The 21,908-nt window shown below is 43.1% G+C and overlaps 1 protein-coding gene across 1 annotated transcript; it reads right to left on the bottom strand.

The window, feature by feature from the left end:
* Positions 1–919: 919 nt before the first annotated feature.
* Positions 920–20,966, bottom strand: LOC311147887 (peroxisome proliferator-activated receptor delta-like). The gene is made up of 7 exons (XM_084184714.1): positions 20,356–20,966; positions 19,911–20,062; positions 19,540–19,678; positions 19,102–19,301; positions 15,979–16,185; positions 1,931–2,174; positions 920–1,599 (listed from the first exon to the last, which is right to left on the bottom strand). The coding sequence occupies exons 1-7, from the start codon at positions 20,720–20,722 to the stop codon at positions 1,352–1,354; spliced, it is 1,557 nt and encodes a 518-aa protein (XP_084040840.1). The 5' UTR covers positions 20,723–20,966; the 3' UTR covers positions 920–1,351.
* Between the last annotated feature and the right edge of the window lie 942 nt (positions 20,967–21,908).

Below are 21,908 nucleotides of genomic sequence, written 5' to 3'. Positions count from 1 at the left end.
CAGATTTCCACCAAAGAACTCCGTACTTTGTGCCGTTCATCTTTCCCTCGATCCTGACTAGTCTCCCTGCCCTCTGAAAAACATCCCCACAGCATGATGCTGCCACCACCATGCTTCACTGTAGGGATGGTGCCAGGTTTCCTCCAGACGTGACGCTTGGCATTCAGGTCAAAGAGTTCAATCTTGGTTTCATCAGACAAGAGAATCTTGTTTCTCATGGTCTGAGAGTCCTTTAGGTGCCTTTTGGCAAACTCCAAGCGGGCTGTCATGTGGCTTTTACTGAGGAGTAGCACCTCCCTGACCAAGGCCCTTCAATCCCGATTGCTCAGTTTGGCCAGGCGGCTAGCTCTAGGGTCTTGGTGGTTCTAAACTTCTTCCAGTTAAGAATGATGGAGGCCACTGTGTTCTTGGGAACCTTCAATGCTGCAGAATGTTTTTGGGACCCTTCCCCAGATCTGTGCCTCAACACAATATTTTCTGAGGTCTACGGACAATTCCGTCAACCTCATGGCTTGGTTTTTGCGCTGACATGCACTGTCAACTGTGTGACCTTATATAGACAGGTGTGTGCCTTTCCAAATAATGTCCAATCAATTGAAATTTACCACAGGTGGACTCCAATCAAGTTGTAAAAACGTCAAGGATGATCAATGGAAACAGGATGCACCGGAGCTCAATTTCGAGTCCCATAGCAAAGGGTCTGAATACTTATGTAAATAAAAGGTATTCGTTAATAAAGGTAATACATTAGCAAAAATGTAAAAAAACCTGTTTTCACTGTCATTATGGGGTATTGTGTGTACTTTAATCAATTTTAGAATAAGGCTTTAACGTAATAAAATATGGAAAAAGGGAAGGGTCTGAATACTTTCCGAATGCACTAAATATATACATGTGAAATGTACATTAATATATACACATCATCATAATGTCATGTATTGCTATGAACCACAGTCAGTATTTGCCCTAAGGGGAAAATAAAGTTGTATTAAATTGAACAGTCCGTAGTTGTGCTTATGAAGAAGTAGTACTGGGGGCAGCGAGATCCGGTCTGGTCCAGTTTAATCCGGTTTAGTCCAGTTCCTATCTAATCCAGTCAGTTCATATATTTATAGATCTGCTGTAGTAGCAGGTACAGCGAGGGCTCAGACTCAGGGTGCGTCCCAAATGGCCCCCTATTCCCTATATAGTGCACTTCTTTTGAGGTGACCAGTACATGTCCTTGTGGTTCTGCTGCAGTAGTAGGTGCAGCAAGTTCTAGTCCAGTTTATTCCGGTCAGTACAGGTCTGATCTGTTTCAGTCCAGTCCAATCCGTTTTAGTCCAGTCCGTACAGGTTCAGTCTGGTCCAGTCAGTACATGTCCTTATAGATCTCCTGTAGTAGTGGGTGCAGAGAGGTCTCAGACTCGGTCTTCTTGATCTTCTGCACCAGCAGGGTGTTCTCTGTGACCAGCTGTCTGAGGTCGGCCATCTTGTTCAGCAGCTTGGGGAAGAGGTAGAGGGAGTCCTGGTGGTTTGCCTGTAGGTGCTGGTCCAAAGCCTGGAGAATACCATCCTGACTCTGTTCTACCTGCTTCACGTTCATCAGCCCTGGACGGTCTGCAGATAGATCGAGAATAGTTAGATCACAGACGTGAAAGTTACCAACTAATAGCACAACCTTTCCGCTATTCCTCGCATCATATCTTCACCTCCTCCTCAACCATATTGGAAGAAAAAAAAGGTAATGTTCCCTCCCCTCGGACCTTCCTCTCCAATGTGTTTTGAGGAGGCGAGAGGATACCAGGAATCTAGGGAAAGATTAATTGAGAAAGAGCTCCCCTCAACTCCACACAGGATGATAGCAGCTACGAACAACGTTAAGGTCAGGGTTATCAGGGCAGAACAGTACTAGTGTCAGAGTTACTACTAGTACAGAAGTACACCATACCTCCACACAGGATGATAGCGGCCACGAACAGAGTCAGGTCACTGTCATCCAGCTCCAGAGCATTGAACTTCACAGCAAACTCAAACTTGGGCTCCATGATCTCACTGAAGGGTTTACGGAGGCTCCTCAGGAACTCCCGGGTCACAAAGCCCTTCCCGTTGGCCACCAGGAGGCCATCTTTGTTCATGAGGGAGGGCAGCATGGCGAAGATGGCCTCGTGGACGCCATACTTCAGTAGTGTTACCTGAGGCAGATAAGCAGAAGAAAATAATAAGAGCATTCTCTCCCTTCATCTGAGGAAGACGGGCAAACACGTAAGCAAACTGTCAATCCATATCAGGGTTTTTCAAATTATACAGTACGTGCCCAAAAGCAATTGTGTGCTCTTTTAGTTGTAGCTAGCCATCAGGGAGATATTGTATCACATAATCCCTATTAACATTTTTAAAAACTGGGGGTTGGTAAAGTTAGCTCAGTTTCAGTTCTCAGTTTCAAGTTTGTAATGTCACATGCACAAACAAGTACAGTGAAATGCCTTTCTTGCAAGCTCTAACCCTCTGGTGATTGAAGACTGTCACGCCCTGGCTCTGGGGACTATGTTATGTTGAGCCAGGGTGTGTAAGTCTATGTTTGTATATCTATGTTGGCCTGAGTGACTCCCAATCAGAGGCAACGAGTGTCAGCTGGTTGTCTCTGATTGGGAGCCATATTTAACTATCGGTCTTTTCACTTTGTGTTGTGGTTTCTTGTTCTCATTTTGGTTTGTTTATGTAACCAGAGACATCACGTTTTCGTCAGTTATTTTGATCGTGTGATCAGTCTAATAAATACTATGTTCACTTTCAACGCTGCGCCTTGGTCCTCCTCATTAGACGATCGTGACAGAAGAAACCACCAAAACCAGACCAAGCAGCGTGACGAGGAGAAAGGCTGGAATTACGAGAAGTGGAGAGAGAATTGGACGAGAACCATGGAGGCCTGGTCCACGGGGGAGAGACAAGCCCAGAAAATTTTTAGGGGGGGGCTCACGCCGTGGACGACGGGGCAGCAGGAGTACGGGATAGAGTGGTGCAGAGGGTTGGCAGAGAAGGCCGCCAGGTTAAGGGGGCCACTGGTCACAGAGGAGAGGGAAAGTGTGGAGGCACGGCGAGAGGTACTGGGGTGTGTTACCAGTCCGGTCCGGCCCGTTCCTGATCCCTGCGTAGGGCCAGTGGTGTGTGTCCCCAGTACGGTCCGGCCTGTTCCTGTTCCTCGCATCGAGCCTGTGGTGCGTGTCGTCAGCCCGGCGCGGCCCGTTCCTGCTCCCCGCCCCAAGTCAGTGGTGCGCGTCGTCAGCCCGGTCCGGCCCATTCCTGCTCCCCGCACCAAGTCAGTGGTGCGCGTCGTCAGCCCGGTCCGGCCCATTCCTGCTCCCCGCACCAAGTCAGTGGTGCGTGTCGTCAGCCCGGTCTGGCCCGTTCCTGCTCTCCGCACCAAGTCGGTGGTGCGCGTCGCCAGCCCAGTCCGGCCCATCCAAGCTCCCCGCACCAAGTCAGTGGTGCGCGTCGTCAGCCCGGTTCGCGGCTCATTCCTGCTCCCCGCACCAAGTCTGTGGTGCGTTTCGTCAGCCCTGTCCGGCCCGTTCCTGCTCTCCGCACCAAGTCGGTGGTGCGTGTCGCCAGCCCAGTCCGGCCCATCCAAGCTCCCCGCATCAAGTCTGTGGTGCGCGTCGTCAGCCCGGTCCGGCTCATTCCTGCTCCCCGCACCAAGTCAGGGGTGTGCTTCGTCAGCCCAGTCCGGCCGGTCCCTGCTCCACGCACCAAGCCTACGGTGGGCGTCGTCAGCCTGGTAAGGCCCGTTCCTCCTCCACGCACCAAGCCAGGGGTGCGCGTCGTCAGTCCAGCACAACCCGTGCCTGGGTCATGTCCGGAGCCGGATCCGCCGCCGAGGCGGAGTGCCCACCCGGTCCCTCCCCTGTTGTGGTTGTTTGGCGCGGTCGGAGTCTGCGCCTTTGGGGGGGGGTACTGTCACGCCCTGGCTCTGGGGACTATGTTATGTTGAGCCAGGGTGTGTAAGTCTATGTTTGTATATCTATGTTGGCCTGAGTGACTCCCAATCAGAGGCAACGAGTGTCAGCTGGTTGTCTCTGATTGGGAGCCATATTTAACTATCGGTCTTTTCACTTTGTGTTGTGGTTTCTTGTTCTCATTTTGGTTTGTTTATGTAACCAGAGACATCACGTTTTCGTCAGTTATTTTGATCGTGTGATCAGTCTAATAAATACTATGTTCACTTTCAACGCTGCGCCTTGGTCCTCCTCATTAGACGATCGTGACAAAGACCTTGCCATACCATAGAAATAGGTAGATATCTATATACATTGAGTATAACAAACATTAGGAACATCTTCCAAATAGGGAGTTGCACCTCCCCCTTTTGCCCTCAGAACAGCTTCAGCCTGCTACTCCTACTGCTCTCTCCTCGTCTGACCATGTGTTCTCGCATACCCCGAGAGCATCTGGTAAGCGGGGTGGTGGCACAGGAATCCTCATCTCTCCCAAGTGGACATTCTCTCTTTCTCCCCTGACCCATCTGTCTATCTCCTCATTTGAATTCCATGCTGTCACAGTCACTAGCCCATTCAAGCTTAACATCCTTCTCATTTATCGCCCTCCAGTTTCCCTTGGAGAGTTCATCAATGAGCTTGATGCCTTGATAAGTTCCTTTCCTGAGAATGGCTCACCCCTCACAGTTCTGGGTGACTTTAACCTCCCTACGTCTACCTTTGACAAATTTCTCTCTGCCTCCTTCTTTCCACTCCTCTCCTCTTTTCACCTCACCCTCTCACCGTCCCCCCCTACTCACAAGGCAGGCAATACGCTTGACCTCATCTTTACTAGATGCTGTTCTTCTACTAATTTGCAACTCCCCTCCAAGTCTCTGACCACTACTTTGTATCCTTTTCTCTCTCGCTCTCCTCCAACACTACTCACTCTGCCCCTACTCAGATGGTAATGCGCCGTCGCAACCTTCGCTCTCTCTCTCCTCTTCCATCCTATCATCTCTTCCCTCTGCTCAATCCTTCTCCCTCCAATCTCCTGATTCTGCCTCCTCAACCCTCCTCTCCTCCCTTTCTGCATCCTTTGACTATGTCCCCTATCCTCCCGGCCGGCTTGGTCCTCCCCTCCTGCTCCGTGGCTTGACGACTCATTGCGAGCTCACAGAACAGGGCTCCGGGCAGCCGAGCGGAAATGGAGGAAAACTAGACCCCTGCGGACCTGGCATCTTTTCACTCCCTCCTCTCTACATTTTCTTCCTCTGTTTCTGCTGCTAAAGCCACTTTCTACCACTCTAAATTCCAAGCGTATGCCTCTAACCCTAGGAAGCTCTTTGCCACCTTCTCCTCCCTGCTGAATCCTCCTCCCTCCTCCCTCTCTGTGGATGACTTCGTCAACCATTTTGAAAAGAAGGTTGACGACATCCGATCCTCGTTTGTTAAGTCAAATGACACCACTGGTCCTGCTCACACTGCCCTACCCTTGTGGTGTTATTTTATGTATCATGAAGGCAAGTGTAGGCAAAGGTAAAATAATAATATTAGTAATAAGCATGGATATGTTGTAAAATTGAAAATCTATATGCCTTGGAGTGTTTATGGATTGAGAGCCAGTTGAATTCAGAGCAGAGATAATTATGTGTTTTTCATGAAAACTCCTGCAGCTGGTTTAGGAATGTCAATGACGTGATGGCTGTGGAGATAGAAGTAACAATGGAGCTAGTGTTTGCGTTTCTTTATGTTTATGACCTTATGACCTGACACATGGCCACATGCACATCATCTCAGGGGCTGAGAGGATGATGAATGATAAATGTTTTATAATGTATTATGAAATGATAATGGTGAAACAGAATGAACATGTTTGATATTTTATAATCCAGATATATGTTTAAATAATGAATATAGACATTAAGGATATGATGTGTTATTTTACAGGTTTTTTTTAAACTGAGGCCATGGGGTTGTTCTAGACATCTGGTTTGCATTTACATTAGTTTTTTAAGAAGGGGCTTTTGAGAAGGGGCCTAGGCACGCAGCCAATAGAATGATCGAATGAGAGGGTGGTACGAACTAAAAAAAAGTTAGGAATGTTTGTACATGTGGCTATAAAATTGAGCTCTTGGCGAAAAAGGGACAGTCTTTGTCTCTTTGGAAAAAGGCTCGGCTTTGTTTTTTAAATAAAGTCTAAATTCTTAAATTCACAGGCTCTGATGTCTTGAGAGATATTTTTGAGTTAATTATCTAGTCAAATGTTTCTACAACATAATTGGCGACCACGAAGGGACTTGATAGGGATCAGTGACGGTATGTATTTGCAGTTGTGAAACGGCTTGGACGGACCATACAAACAAAAGCGGCCGCTTTTAAAAAGGTAAGAAGTTCTTACTAAAATAGTATAAAGTTTGTGTGGTCCGATCCGGGACTCGGCAACATCTAAAGAAATACCAAGTAGGTCTCTCCAAATTTAAGAACCAGAAAGTTAGACACTATGAGCTTTTGAATTTAAGAATACATGTTGCTGTTGTTTGTCTGAACCGTCTGTTCAATTGATTTGATTCATTTGATTCATTTGATTCAGTTGATTCATCTTGCTGATTGCTCTGTCTGGGTCATTTTGACATGGGTGGTTGTACGGCTGGTTGAGCGATCAGACAATAACAGGTTAAGTCCTGCAGATACCGCTTTAGACGTTAATCGTCTTGAGGACTGCATAGGTAGGCAGAAATCCTGGGGTAATACCGCTTCTTTTTCTGTGTTGAGGAAGTGTAACAGAAAAATTAGGGCAGAATTAACAGGTCACTTAGGAAAGTGTAGTATAAATAGAAATCTTGTGGATACCGCTTTGGAGGGCTATAATTAGCATTCCATTGGCCTGAACAGACAAGATTACTTACGGATACCGCTCTGATGATAAATTCTTTGTTAGAGGTCTGTAAGTAGTGAATCATCCTGTGTTGTGATGATGTCAATGTTATTTAGGGTCTATCAGGTAAAAAAGTTAGGTCATCCTGAGTAGGTGAACGGGTTAAATAGCTACAAGGGCTTCCAAATTTTGATAAAGTGTTATATATAGAGTAGGTCTGCTCATCTGTGTGAGTGAGAATATAATATTAAATCCTGTAAGTAGATAGTCTTTCTGTAAGGAAAGGAAATCTATTTGAGGTTGTTTGAAGCTTCTGTCTGATGGAGAAAGGGTGTGCCCAATCACTTAGGAAAGAGAAGAATAAATGGTGCGTGGATATTCATTGACCAACTGAGTGTAGAAAATTCACGTTACCAGGAGGGGTAGAATAAATCCTGTTGGAGGAACAGGTCACGTTTATTGGTGTGGTCATATGACGTCTATGCATTGTATTTTGATACATCTGTTAGAGTATGTTTGGACGATATATTTAGAAACTTTAGAGGTAATGCAGTATTATGATAAATTGACTACGTAAAATAATAAAATTATAGGTGTTGACTTGTTCAAAAACGTAGGTGGATGTGGAAATGGGAGAGAGTACATAGGACATGTGGTAGAATTAAGCATAATAATAAACTATATATTATTTCAGAAGCAGATATATAATTCATTTGGTTAGGTTGTTAGATCTGTTTCCAAATCAATGAATGTGGGGTTTGACTTGTTGACTGTTAAGTTGATTACGTTGAGCGTGTGAGAACTGTGTCCTTCAGAACTATTTTCTGATAAAGTGTGGTATGTTCCAGATACTAATACTACTGACCATTATCATTGGAATAAAAGAGGATTAACTTGTCATTTCGATAAAGCATAGATTCTGCATCGCTGAACAGAGTCTAGGTTTTCTAAGTATAGTTTAGCTATAGTTGGGGTTGTTTAGATTGAAGGAACAGTCAGGATAAGATTGGAAGATCTAGTAGCCTGCGTCTTTTCAGACTGAAGGACTCACTTATTCAACGGGAAAGGAGGAGTGTCTATAGTCTAAATCAGAAAGGACAGTTACATTTGAATAGCGGACTGGCAATTTGGATAAGAGATTTGGCCATAATTTGAATTGTTTAGGTAGACTGGAATGAAAGTAAGGTATTTTAATAATATTAATATACATATATTATTGGTTATTGTTGGGATGTGAATAGATTTTACTAAAAGCATGAATTAGTTTCCGGTAAAAAGAGAGTCATACTTGTTTGACTGTATCGAGCTGAAATAGTTATTTAAAGAAATTTTGAATAGTTGGATGGAAAACATCTATTTGACAAAATTCTAATTGTTATTATTTTATTCTATGGTTTGCGTCACCAGTGGTGTATGCGAATATTTGGTGAATTGTAGAATCATAATGTATTTTCATTACGTGAACTAGGGGATGCAAAGAGCTTTGGTTATTATGCTGAGTGAATAAGCACCCATTTATAGTGGGTTCTAGATTTGTTGACTGAACAAACGTATATTTTAAACAAAAGTAATGCAATAGGCTACAATTATAACATTATCAGAAAAGGGCGCTATACGCTTATCTGTGGCTGTAGCTCAGTTGGTAGAGCACGGTGCTTACAACGCCAGGGTTGGGTGTTCGATTCCCGAGGGGGGCTAGTATAAGTATAATAATGTATGAGCCTACCAATTGTGAGTCGCTTGGAATAAGAGCATCTGCCAAATGACTAAAATGTTAACGGAGAGGAGACCATATGTGGTAGTAATTTTTAGTCATTTAATGAGGTTTTGCTAGATTAAACGAGTCACAATGGTGAAATATGTCTATAGATAAATTGGATTGTGATAAATGGATGATTTTAATATATGATGGTAAACTATAGCAAGTGTTTGGTGTTACTTGTAGCTTACATAGCAAGGATAGTTAATTCATTCTGTAATGGCGGAGTGATGGTTTAATTATGTGGCTATGATTTTAGTTGATTACAGGAGAAATAGGATATAGTTTACTACGCATGGAGAAGTGAATGTCTTATATGGTAATAGATCAATTGAACCAAACATGACGTTACTACGGCAATTTAGGATGGTTAATGTTGTTAAGTGGGGTTTTTAAACCCTATGATAGAGGTAAATGCAGAACGCTGTTTGAAAGTGGTTTTATTTCGTCTGCTAGGAAAAATTGAAGAATTTCCAATTTTTCTCTGTGGATGTTAAACTTGCTGAAATGTGAGAGCGCTATAATGGACGTTGTGGGTTACGTTAGGTGTATGGGGATCGCGTGGTGTGGGAGGTCGTTGAATGTTATTGGCAGGAGATTGCTAGCTAGTTAGCGGTGAAAGCTAGTGTGGTTTTCGTTGGGTGATGTCATTTGCTCTATGAACTGGAAGTAGATGCTTTGTGTGGCACTGGTGGAGCGACGGGTAATGGTACTTTTATGGTGAAAGTTGTCAATGTGTGCAGAGGGTCCCTGGTTCGAATCCAGTAGGGGACAGAAAGCAAATCTTTTACATTGATGTTATTGATGTGAATTACTGGTTTCGTTGATAACATTATAGGGAAGATGTCCTACCAATCTATGTCGAATAGGATAACATAGTAATTGAAATAGCATATTGGTGAATTGGATGTTTTATTGGTTTATATTTAGGAGAATGAGAATATGTTATTAGGTAGTATTGCTTTGTGGAGACGATTAACTAATGAAGAACATGTCTCGATAGTTGAATAAGGAACGATATTTGATAATTGATCATTTTATTATGACATTATATAGTTTGTTTAAACAGCAGTGAGTTATGATGATGTTTTATTACTTCAGATAACGATGAATTGTTTATAGTACGTTGAACCTGGGGAGGTAGTTGTTGCTATTGACTTGATGGATTAAGTAGACATTTTATATGGGTTTTGGATTATGAAACAATAAGTTTATATTTGGGGAAAAAAAAAAGAAAACATCGATGCAACAGTTTGCGACGTTTAAATTACTAAAAAGGGGTTATAGGTTTATGATGTTTTGTGTGTAATTGCTATCTTTGGATTGATGATTATATGTTAACGACATGTATACTTTCTCTTCCAGGAACATGGGGATTTCTTTATTGGGAGGTTAGAAAAGTATGTAGGCTAGGGTGGAACTAGTTAGTAAAATTAAGTAGTTTTATTCTTAGGTTGTCATAGGGAGCTACAAAAATAAATAAGGCCTGGCCATTTTTGTTTGTTTATTGTTTTACTATATGGTGTTCAAATAACCACAAACAAACTACTTAGTATGAAATGGTTAGTTGTATAGGATTTTTATTTCTATTTGTTTTGTTTTTTGACAGGATGGAAGTGAAATATCTTAAAGGGGCATACACATGTAATGTGGGGGTTATTTACTGAGGGATGAGTAAATATGTGTGATTTATTTTGAAAAGAGCTGTACTAAGGAATTACAACATTTATGAAAGGTTTTGATGGTTGTTAGAAGTAGTATACTATAGGATGAAACAATTCATTGAATGATTTCAATGACCTCTGAAATCTGTCCTGGCTTTATAGTGTGATCTGATCACCCGCACTATGAATTCTAGAGGCATGCTGAATTAAGGGGTTGGATAAAATAAGGATAATTGTGAAGAAGTTTACAAATTGGAAAAATCCTATATATATATAAATGAGTCTAAACAGGATAAGGATGTAGTGAGAGAGTTAGTCCTGAATGAGAAGTATTCATTGAATAGTGTTATGGAATACAGTTAAGTAAAGATATGCTCAAGGGTTGTTATTTTAAAGTTAGTTATTATTTTAGGTTTGATAGGCAATATTGTTTTGTTTTGTTTTTTGTACACATGAATCACGATGTGATGTATGTGTCCAAGGGGGGAAGTTGGGTTTATTAGAGGTTTTAATGTTTTATTATGGTTTTGTGGGGAAATATGCAAGGTGTATTAAGGATGTGAAAGTAGTAATAATGTGTTATGGGTTAGGTTAAATCATTTTTGTTTTTGTGATAGGAGGCATGGTGTAGAGGTGGACTACAACAAGCTGGAAGCAGGTGTGCTTCATAATCTCAAGGCTTCTCTTGACGGATGAGAGGACATGAGTAGCATACTGTGTCTCACCTAACCTAACAATGTTCTTAAGATTTTCTTTTCATGGGTGAAGATAGCTATGTCCAACTGAGTAGGAAAATCTGAGTATTTTCTGTGCCCTGGAGACTATGTGATGGCAAAAGACTATAGTACCAGGTGTTGTTGGCTGCCTTAATGATGGTAAAACTGGTGGAGACAGATACTAAGATTAATGTTTTCCACTATAGGAGTGTTCCAACCTCAGCCATTGGGTAGTATTGTTGTTTTTTGTGTGTGTCTGTGCTTGTGTTTTTGCAGCAGAAACTCTGAGTTTCCTTATGAGAAGGCTGATAGAAGGACACTTTTCACAGACCGATGTCGATAGATTGAGAGGGACTTTGGCTGATCCGGAGATCCTAGTGATGGGGGAAGGTTAACAACAGAAGTGACCTACATATTGTTGTCCAGGTTATACCAACGATGGTACGGATAGAGGGGAGTATTGGGTATCATTTTAACCATTGTACCAGAGTGAGGGAACTGATGATTGAGAGATTCCAGATCTCCAAGACGCACCAGATATCCTTATGATTGATTTCTATGTATTTGACTAGTTACCTGAGAATAAGGGGAATGGAGTACTGATAATAATAATAAAGAGCAGAAGAACAAGACATAGAAGGGATATAGAAAGGAGTAGAATGTAGATTCTTGCACAGGCAGGAACCATAACTAAAAATACAGGAAGGGATCACTATTAAAATACTAGGGTTAAATATTATTGGTGTGTGAGAAACCAGCACAAAGAGTATGGGGAAGTCACATGGGGTAGTGTGACCTTAAGATAATGAAAGAAAGAGACAAGTGAATCATAGACATAAGGAGAACAGTCCAAGACTTAGATAACCAATTTGATGTAGTATTTGGTGTTAGATTTCCAGGGGAAAGTGTTATTAGAAGAGAGAAGTATAAGCAAGTGTTAGAATAGGAACAAGGAAAGGGAAACTTAATGTCAAATAGAGTATGAGAAAAATATAGGAATGTTACAATAAAACAATTGGGTTATATAATTTGGGAAGAATTCAAGGGAGAATGTGAAACATAATGATTTGTCATGTAGATGATGTTACTAGGGATGTTTTGGATTGGAAATTAACTCAACTGAACTGTTATGATCTGTCCTTTCCTGAGGTTACAACGGATGGTGTCGTAATGCATTGCAGAGATCAATTGGCTCAGAACGGTGTAAACCTCAATAAAAACCAAAAATTCTCTACTCGGCTGAAGAGGAACAACAAAGGCGTTGAAGATGTTCCTGTCTGACCCACCTCTGCCCTGAATCCAGCATCAAATCAAAGCAATCAAATGCCTTCTCTTTTGTGTTTTTTCTTTCAAGAATGTGAGGAAAGAGGTTTAAGCAAAGGCAACGTTCTTCCTAGTTTGGGTATACTGGGTTGCACATGGACAAAACAGGATGATGGTGGAGGTGTGGTGGTTCAGGTGTGACATTGGAATTGGGACATTGTTATGGGTAATTCAAGATGAACTATGAACAACATAATGAAGAATAATGAAGACGCCAGAAGATTGAGTGCTGGTAGAGGAAGGAGTGTTAGTTGAGGTAGTATGTTGATTAAGGAGGTATTATACACTACTAAATTTATAGTAATTTGGACAATGCATTAGGGTACTGATCTGATGTAATTCTTGTTATGAGGAAGTTAATGCTAGAATTATTATAATATAAATATACATTCGGCCAGTATCGATATGGGCCAAGGTGAGAGTTTTAACTTGAATGATGGAACAAAGGTGACTAATTAAGAATTGTCATTCTAAAGTTGTTTTGGGTAATTCATTTGATTATGATTATAAATTATAAGTGGACTGACTGATCTGAATAACTTATAATATTAATGCTTAGTGATGTTGACATGGCAATTAATTGATTAAGATATGGATATTGATTATTTTAATTGTTATAATACTTGTGATATGAGTGATTAATTTTTGTATTGATGGGACAATATTATAATGTCCCAAAGGGGGGATATGTGGTGTTATTTTATGTATCATGAAGGCAAGTGTAGGCAAAGGTAAAATAATAATATTAGTAATAAGCATGGATATGTTGTAAAATTGAAAATCTATATGCCTTGGAGTGTTTATGGATTGAGAGCCAGTTGAATTCAGAGCAGAGATAATTATGTGTTTTTCATGAAAACTCCTGCAGCTGGTTTAGGAATGTCAATGACGTGATGGCTGTGGAGATAGAAGTAACAATGGAGCTAGTGTTTGCGTTTCTTTATGTTTATGACCTTATGACCTGACACATGGCCACATGCACATCATCTCAGGGGCTGAGAGGATGATGAATGATAAATGTTTTATAATGTATTATGAAATGATAATGGTGAAACAGAATGAACATGTTTGATATTTTATAATCCAGATATATGTTTAAATAATGAATATAGACATTAAGGATATGATGTGTTATTTTACAGGGTTTTTTTAAACTGAGGCCATGGGGTTGTTCTAGACATCTGGTTTGCATTTACATTAGTTTTTTAAGAAGGGGCTTTTGAGAAGGGGCCTAGGCACGCAGCCAATAGAATGATCGAATGAGAGGGTGGTACGAACTAAAAAAAAGTTAGGAATGTTTGTACATGTGGCTATAAAATTGAGCTCTTGGCGAAAAAGGGACAGTCTTTGTCTCTTTGGAAAAAGGCTCGGCTTTGTTTTTTAAATAAAGTCTAAATTCTTAAATTCACAGGCTCTGATGTCTTGAGAGATATTTTTGAGTTAATTATCTAGTCAAATGTTTCTACAACACCCTATGCTTTGACTTCTTTCTCCCCTCTCTCTCCAGATGAAATCTTGCGACTTGTGACGGCCGGCCGCCCAACAACCTGCCCGCTTGACCCTATCCCCTCCTCTCTTCTCCAGACCATCTCCGGTGACCTTCTCCCTTACCTCACCTCGCTCATCAACTCATCCTTGACCACTGGCTATGTCCCTTCAGTCTTCAAGAGAGCGAGAGTTGCACCCCTTCTCAAAAAACCTACACTCGATCCCTCCGATGTCAACAACTACAGACCAGTATCCCTTCTTTCTTTTCTCTCCAAAACTCTTGAGCGTGCCGTCTTTAGCCAACTCTCTTGCTATCTCTCTCAGAATTACCTTCTTGATCCAAACCAGTCAGGTTTCAAAACTGGTCAAGACCAGTCAGGTTTCAAGACTGGTCATTCAACTGAGACTGCGCTTCTCTGTGTCACGGAGGCTCTCCGCACTGCTAAAGCTAACTCTCTCTCGTCCTTCTAGACCTATCTGCTGCCTTTGATACTGTGAACCATCAGATCCTCCTCTCCACCCTCTCCGAGTTGGGCATCTCCGGCGCGGCTCACTCTTGGATTGCGTCCTACCTGACAGGTCGCTCCTACCAGGTGGCGTGGCGAGAATATGTCTCCGCACCACGTGCTCTCACCACTGGTGTCCCCCAGGGCTCAGTTCTAGGCCCTCTCCTATTCTCGCTATACACCAAGTCACTTGGCTCTGTCATATCCTCACATGGCCTCTCCTATCATTGCTACGCAGACGACACACAATTAATCTTCTCCTTTCCCCCTTCTGATAACCAGGTGACGAATCGCATCTCTGCATGTCTGGCAGACATATCAGTGTGGATGATGGATCACCACCTCAAGCTGAACCTTGGCAAGACGGAGCTGCTCTTCCTCCCGGAGAAGGACTGCCCGTTCCATGATCTCGCCATCACGGTTGACAACTCCGTTGTGTCCTCCTCCCAGAGTGCAAAGAGCCTTGGCGTGACCCTGGACAACACCCTGTCGTTCTCCACTAACATCAAGGCGGTGACCCGATCCTGTAGGTTCATGCTCTACAACATTTGCAGAGTACGACCCTGCCTTACACAGGAAGCGGCACAGGTCCTAATCCGGGCACTTGTCATCTCCCGTCTGGATTACTGCAACTCGCTGTTGGCTGGGCTCCCTGCCTGTACCATTAAACCCCTACAACTCATCCAGAACGCCACAGCCCATCTGGTATTCAACCTTCCCAAGTTCTCTCACGTCACCCCGCTCCTCCGCACACTCCACTGGCTTCCAGTTGAAGCTCGCATCTGCTACAAGACCATGGTGCTTGCCTACGGAGCTGTGAGGGGAACGGCACCTCCGTACCGTCAGGCTCTGATCAGTCCCTACACCCAAACGAGGGCACTACGTTCATCCACCTCTAGCCTGCTTGCTCCCCTACCTCTACGGAAGCACAGTTCCCGCTCAGCCCAGTCAAAACTGTTCGCTGCTCTGGCACCCCAATGGTGGAACAAGCTCCCTCACGACACCAGGACAGCGGAGTCACTCACCACCTTCCGGAGACACTTGAAACCCCACCTCTTTAAGGAATGCCTGGGATAGGATAAAGGAATCCTTCTACCCCCCTTACCCCCACCCCCCAAAAAATTTATAAAAATATATTTGTAAAGTGGTTGTCCCACTGGCTACCATAAGGTGAATGCACCAATTTGTAAGTCGTTCTGGATAAGAGCGTCTGCTAAATTATGAAAATGTAAAATGTAATTCGTCGGGGCATGGACTCTACAAGGTGTCGAAAGCATTCCACAGGGATGCTGGCCAATGTTCAATCCAATACTTCCCACAGCTGTGTCAAGTTGGCTGGATGTCCTTTGAGTGGTGGACCATTCTTGATACATACAGGAAAATGTTGAGTGTGAAAAACCCAGCAGCATTGCAGTTCTTGACACAAACCGGTGCGCCTGGCACCTACTACCATACCCCTGTCAAAGGCACTTAAATCTTTTGTCTTGCCCATTCACCCTCTGAATGGCACACATACACAATCCATGCCTCAAGGCTTACAAATCCTTCTTTAACCTGTCTCCTCCCCTTCATCTACACTGAAGTGGATTTAACAAGTGACATCAATAAGGGATCATAGCTTTCACCTGGTCAGTCTGTCATGGAAAGAGCAGGTGTTCTTAATGTTTTGTATACATCTCTATGTGCCGTACCTGGTCGTTAAGGAAGAGATCCACAAACCCTGGGATGCTCTTGGCGAACTTAGTGAGCTCCTGTACGGTCTCCACCGTGTTGCACTGACAGCGGTAGAACACGTGTACCCCTATCTCCTTGGTGAGGGGCGCACCCGGGACTAACTGGTCCCATACTAAACCACTCTCTGCCTGCCACAGGGTGTCCACATCATGGATCACAAATGTCTGAGGGGACAGAGAGAAACATTCATCTTTAATGTTCCTCTTCCTCGTATAAAACTCTTTAGCTTGTTATAGGTCTCGGGATAGACAAAAACATCTATATGTCAGTGTTCACATCAAGTTAAAATCATTATGAAAAACAGATTGATGAGAGGCAGTCTGTAAACGTCAGAGCTCTACAAATACCCTTTTCAAATAAGCCACTAAACTTTTCAATGAGGTTACTAGTAACATTCATCTAGATTGGTGCAACCATAAAAAACATCCCCATCATCAAAACTCAAGAGGGGTTGTTTTGAGTTGTGACCATAAACATAGTGTCTTCAGAGTATTGACACCCCTTAACTTTTTCCAAATTTTGTTGTGTTAGCCTGAATTTAAAATTGATTAAATTGAGATATTGTCACTGGCCTACACACACACACTCACATAATATCAAAGTGGAATTTTGTTTTTAGAAATGTGTACAAATTAATTAAAAAATGAAAAGCTGAAATGTCTTAAAGTCAATAAATATTCAACCCCTTTGTTACGGTAAGCCTAAATAAGTTCAGGAGTAATAATTTGCTTAACAAGTCACAAAAGTTGCATGGACTCACTATGTGCAATAATAGTGTTTAACATGATTTTTGAATGACAACCATGCTCAAAGGGATGAGATGAGGTAAAGTTATTAATTACACTTTGGATGGTGTATCAATACATCCAGTCACTACAAAAGATACAGGCATACTTCCTAACTCCGTTGCCAGAGAGGAAGGAAACCGCGCAGGTATTTCACAATGAGGCCAATGGTGACTTTAAAACAGTTAAGAGTATAATGGCTGTGATAGGAGAAAACTGAGGATGGATCAACAACATTGTAGATACTCCACAATACTAACCTAATTGACAGAGTGAAAACAATGAAGCCTGTACAGAATAGAAATATTCCAAAACATGCATCGTTTGCAACAATGCACTAAAGTAATACTGTACAGGCACCTTGACTTACACATTTTCTTGTGTTACAGCCTGAATTTAAAATAGATTATCCCTCCTCACCAATCTACACACAATGCCCCAGAATGACAAAGTTAAAACATATTTAGAAATTTGAACACATTTATTGAAAATGAAATACAGAAATCTCATTGCCGTGACACTCCAAATTGAGATGTAGCTACAACTTGATTGGAGTCCACCTGTGGCCAATTCAATTGTTTGGACATGATTTAGAAATAAACTCACCGGTCTATATAAAGGCTCCACAGTTGACAGTGCATGTCAGAGCAAAAACCAAGCCATGAGGTCGAAGGAATTGTCCGTAGAGCTCCGAGACACGATTGTGTCGAGGGGAAGTGTACCAAAACATTTCTGCAGCATTGAAGGTCCCCAAGAACACAGTGGCCTCCATCATTCTTAAATGAAAGAAGTTTGGAACCACCAAGACTCTTCCTAGAGCTGGCCACCCGGCCAAACTGAGCAATCAGGGGAGAAGGGCCTTGGTCAGGGAGGTGACCAAGAACCCGATGGTCACTTGACAGAGCTCCAGAGTTCCTCTGTGGAGATGGGAGAACCTTCCAGAAGGACAACCATCTCTGCAGCACTCCACCAATCAGTCCTTTATGGTAAAGTGGCCAGACGGAAGCCACTGCTCAGTAAAAGGCACGACAGCCCACTTGGAGTTTGACAAAAGGCACCTAAAGACTCTCAGACCATGAGAAACAAGATTCTCTGGTCTGATGAAACCAAGATTGAACTCTTTGGCCTGAATGCAAAGGATAACGTCTGGAGGAAACCTTTCACCATCCCAACGGTGAAGCATTGTGGCAGCATCATGCTGTGGGGATGTTTTTCAGCGGCAGGGACTGGAAGACTTGTCAGGATCAAGGGAAAGATGAACGGAGCGAAGTACGGAGAGATCCTTGATGAAAACCTGCTCCAGAGCGCTCAGCACCTCAGACTATGGCGAAGGTTCACCTTCCAACAGGACAACGACCCTAAGCACACAGCCAAGACAACGCAGGAGTGGCTTTGGGACAAGTCTCTGAATGTCCTTGAGTGGCCCAGCCAGAGTCCGGACTTGAACCTGATCGAACATCTCTGGAGAGACCTGAAAATAGCTGTGCATCGACGCGCCCTTTCCAACCTGACAGAGCTTGAGAGGATCTTCAGAGAAGAATGGGAGAAACTCCCCAAATACAGGTGTGCCAAGCTTGTAGTGTCATACCCAAGAAGACTCAAGGCTGTAATCGCAACCAAAGGTGCTTCAACAAAGCACTGAGTAAAGGGCCTGAATACTAATACTTACAGTTTTTGCTTTGTCATTATGAGGTATTGTGTGTAGGTTGAGGAGGGAAAAAAGCAATTTAAATCAAAATAAGGCTGTAACGTAACAAACTATGGAAAAAGTCAAGAGGTCTGAATACTTTCCGAATGCATTGTACATACACATTATACACACTTTTACACTCATTTGCTTCTGCTACTCTGTTCTTTATTTTACTCTTATTATTATCCATCCTGATGCCTAGTCACTTTACCCTGCCTTCATGTACATATCTACCCCAAATACCTTATTATTATCTATCCTGATGCCTAGTCACTTTACCCTGCCTTCATGTACATATCTACCTCAAATACCTTATTATTATCTATCCTGATGCCTAGTCACTTTACCCTGCCTTAATGTACATATCTACCTCAAATACCTTATTATTATCTATCCTGATGCCTAGTCACCTTACCCTGCCTTCATGTACATATCTACCTCATACCTCGTACCTCTGCACATTGATCTGGTAATAGCTCCATTTATGCGTTTTTATTTCTCGTGTTACTATTTTATTTTAAAACTCTGCATAGTTGGGAAGGGCTCGTAAGCAAGTCTACGCCAGTTGTAGTCGGCTCATGTGACAAACACTATTTTATTTTTACCGATGTGCAGCTGGTCTTGCCGGTGAGGATACTGCGGGCCTTCTTCTTGGTCATGATGAGGTTCTGCAGGTAGGCTTGGTACACCTGTTTAGCAAGGGTCTTGAGGTCCAAGCCTCCAGGGTGTTGGGTATCTAGCTCCTCAGCTAGCAGGCCAGCCATAAGCTTCTTCTCAGCCTCCGGCATACACCCATACCGGATCGCTGGGGAAACAGACAGGATAGCATTAAAGTACTAAAAATAAACAGTCAATGTTGATCTATATAACCCAAATGATGCGTGTGTAAATGTAAGTAAATATGCCTGAGAAGAAAAACAAGATGTGTTATTGAGAATATTGAAATACCGGTAACTAGGTAATGAAATTGTTACATTAAGCAGCTTGTAATGTGTCAAAGTATCATATTCAAACTTTCCCACCAGTGTCAGTCCTATTCTCACCATCATGTGACATGCCAAGGGCTAGGCACTTCTGGAAGCGACAGTATTGGCACTTGTTACGGTTTTTCTTCAGGATCATACAGGCTCTCTCACAGCGCTCATACTCCAGCCTCAACCGAAGGGTCCGCCGGAAGAAGCCCTGGACCACATGATACACACAGACAGAGGTGGTCAATGAACTTGAGTTTCAGGTTAACTAACTTCAATGGCTAGAATGCTGCCACACAGGACACAAAGTAAACTCAAGCTAAGCTCTGGTTGAGGATGTTAGCAGCCATGCCAAAACCTCTAAGATTTAAGACCTAAGGACATTAGGCTAATGTTTTTCTGATGAAGAAGACCCATTCGTAGATCGGCGGAATCGCTCTCACCTTGCAGCCCTCGCAGGCATGCACACCGTAGTGAAACCCTGAAGCTTTGTCCCCACAGATCCTACACTCCACGTTGATCCCAGGGCCGGTGGCCTCGTCCCGGCCCAAACACAGCTGCTCTGACAGTGAGGGAGATGACGTGCGAGACAGGTCTGACACACAGAGACACACACACACACACACAACACCCATCTGAGCATCACAACGATTAATAGGAGGACATTCATGTACAGACTCGTATCACCTCAACCCAAATCTGTTTGTGCCAACGACAATAGGAGTTTGCAACAAGACAGCTAAAACTGATCTTGGACCAGGACGTACCCATATGCTCTGCTGATGTATTCACTATAAGTCCAAAACATTACAGTGAAGCACATCACCTCCCGCTTAGCGTCTTATTTCGAATATAACCAACGCCACATGTATTTAAATGTACTCTTACCAGTGTAGTTGGTAGCAGCAGCTGGACTGTCTTGTCTGCTGTGGCTGGTCTTCACCTTCTCCAGTCTCTCCTCTTCCCCTCCATTCTGTTGGCTGCCAGTCCCATTCCTTGATACCATTGAGATGGGGGACCTCGACCTCTCCGCCCCACTGCCCTCAACAACCCCCAGCAGGTCTCCAAAGTCAGAGCCCACTGCCTCCACCTCCTGTGCAGTCCATATGATATCAGCTGCTGTGTCCAGTGTCTGTGGAGAGTTTGGGCCACACAGGGGCAGTGCGCCTGTGCGGTTAGCCCCAAGCGTAATCCTAGTCTCCCCATTCACCTGTTCAAGGTGCTCAGGGGAAGGTAGCTGCTGTAACCATTCCATGGCTCCTTGCCTTGTGGTCAGGCTGCTAAAGCGCCTCTTCCCAGTCTGTCATGATGTTGCGGACATGGCCTTCCTATTCACGTGAGGAACCGGGTAATTACTCAACGACAACCAACCCATTTAGGCCTATCACTAAATGATATCACCATCTCGAAAACAAAACCCAGGTAGTGTTCATTAGGCCACACTGTAGCAAAACCTTTTGAAACAAATTAGGTGATTCTTATTGGACAAGTCCTGGATGTTCCAGACTGTTTTCTTCAGTTTCATGCCAGCAAGTCAATTAAGGACACATTTTTATTTACAATGAAGACCTACCAAGAGGCAAAAGGCCTCCTATGGGGACGGGATATATATATATATTTTTTAATGTAGGACAAAAACATGCATCACAATAAGAGACACCACTACTCTACATAAAGAGAGACCCAAGACAACACAACACGGTAGCAACACAACATAGTGGTACAAAAAATGTAAAGGAAGGAAAAGATGTGCCAAGTGTGGAGGGGAACATGATTACGGTGCATGTGGGAGCAATGTGAAGGTTGTGTTGTCATTGTGGGGGGAACATAGTGCAGCATTTGGTAGAAGTTGGTAGGGGTTTACTTGTTTTGGTTTTCATGGTAGTACAGAATTGGGCAGATCATGATTGATTGTACATTCTAGCACTGTAGGTGGCGGCATGCACTTAAATGATTGTTTGCGGACCGCCATGATGTCATAGAAAGAGGAATGAGGAAATGGCGACTGTGCTCGAATCTGAAAGTGCAGCAAGTGAAGTGTGATAATGAATGGAAAACAGTGAAATCAAAGAACGGAACAAAATGAGTAAAAGTTGTAGCAGAAGACAAGGACGGGTCCCATAATGCATTTCTTATTGGACTGCGTTTTTTGGACAAGGAGATTCATTTGGGAAATCCATTTGTAATATCCAGGACTGTGAAGAAAGCAGTGGGAAAGGTGGATTCAATCAAGGTGACTAGAAGCGGCCTTGTTTTGGTTAATTGTGTTGATGAAGAACGGAAGAAGCATGCACTGGATCTGGCAAAATTGTCCACGTCAGAAGTAACATGTATTGATATTCGGAGCAGGGTGCCTACCAAAGGAGTTATAGCTGGATTCTCGTTGGATATAGATGACGAGTACCTTAGTCAGAAAATCCCAGGAGTGGTCAGTGCACATC

This window comes from Coregonus lavaretus (genome assembly GCF_964263955.1).
Source record: "Coregonus lavaretus genome assembly, chromosome: 20".
In the NCBI taxonomy this organism is placed as follows: Eukaryota; Metazoa; Chordata; class Actinopteri; order Salmoniformes; family Salmonidae; genus Coregonus; species Coregonus lavaretus.
Note: the sequence above shows the minus strand (reverse complement) of the source record. Positions and strands in the feature narration are given on the sequence as shown.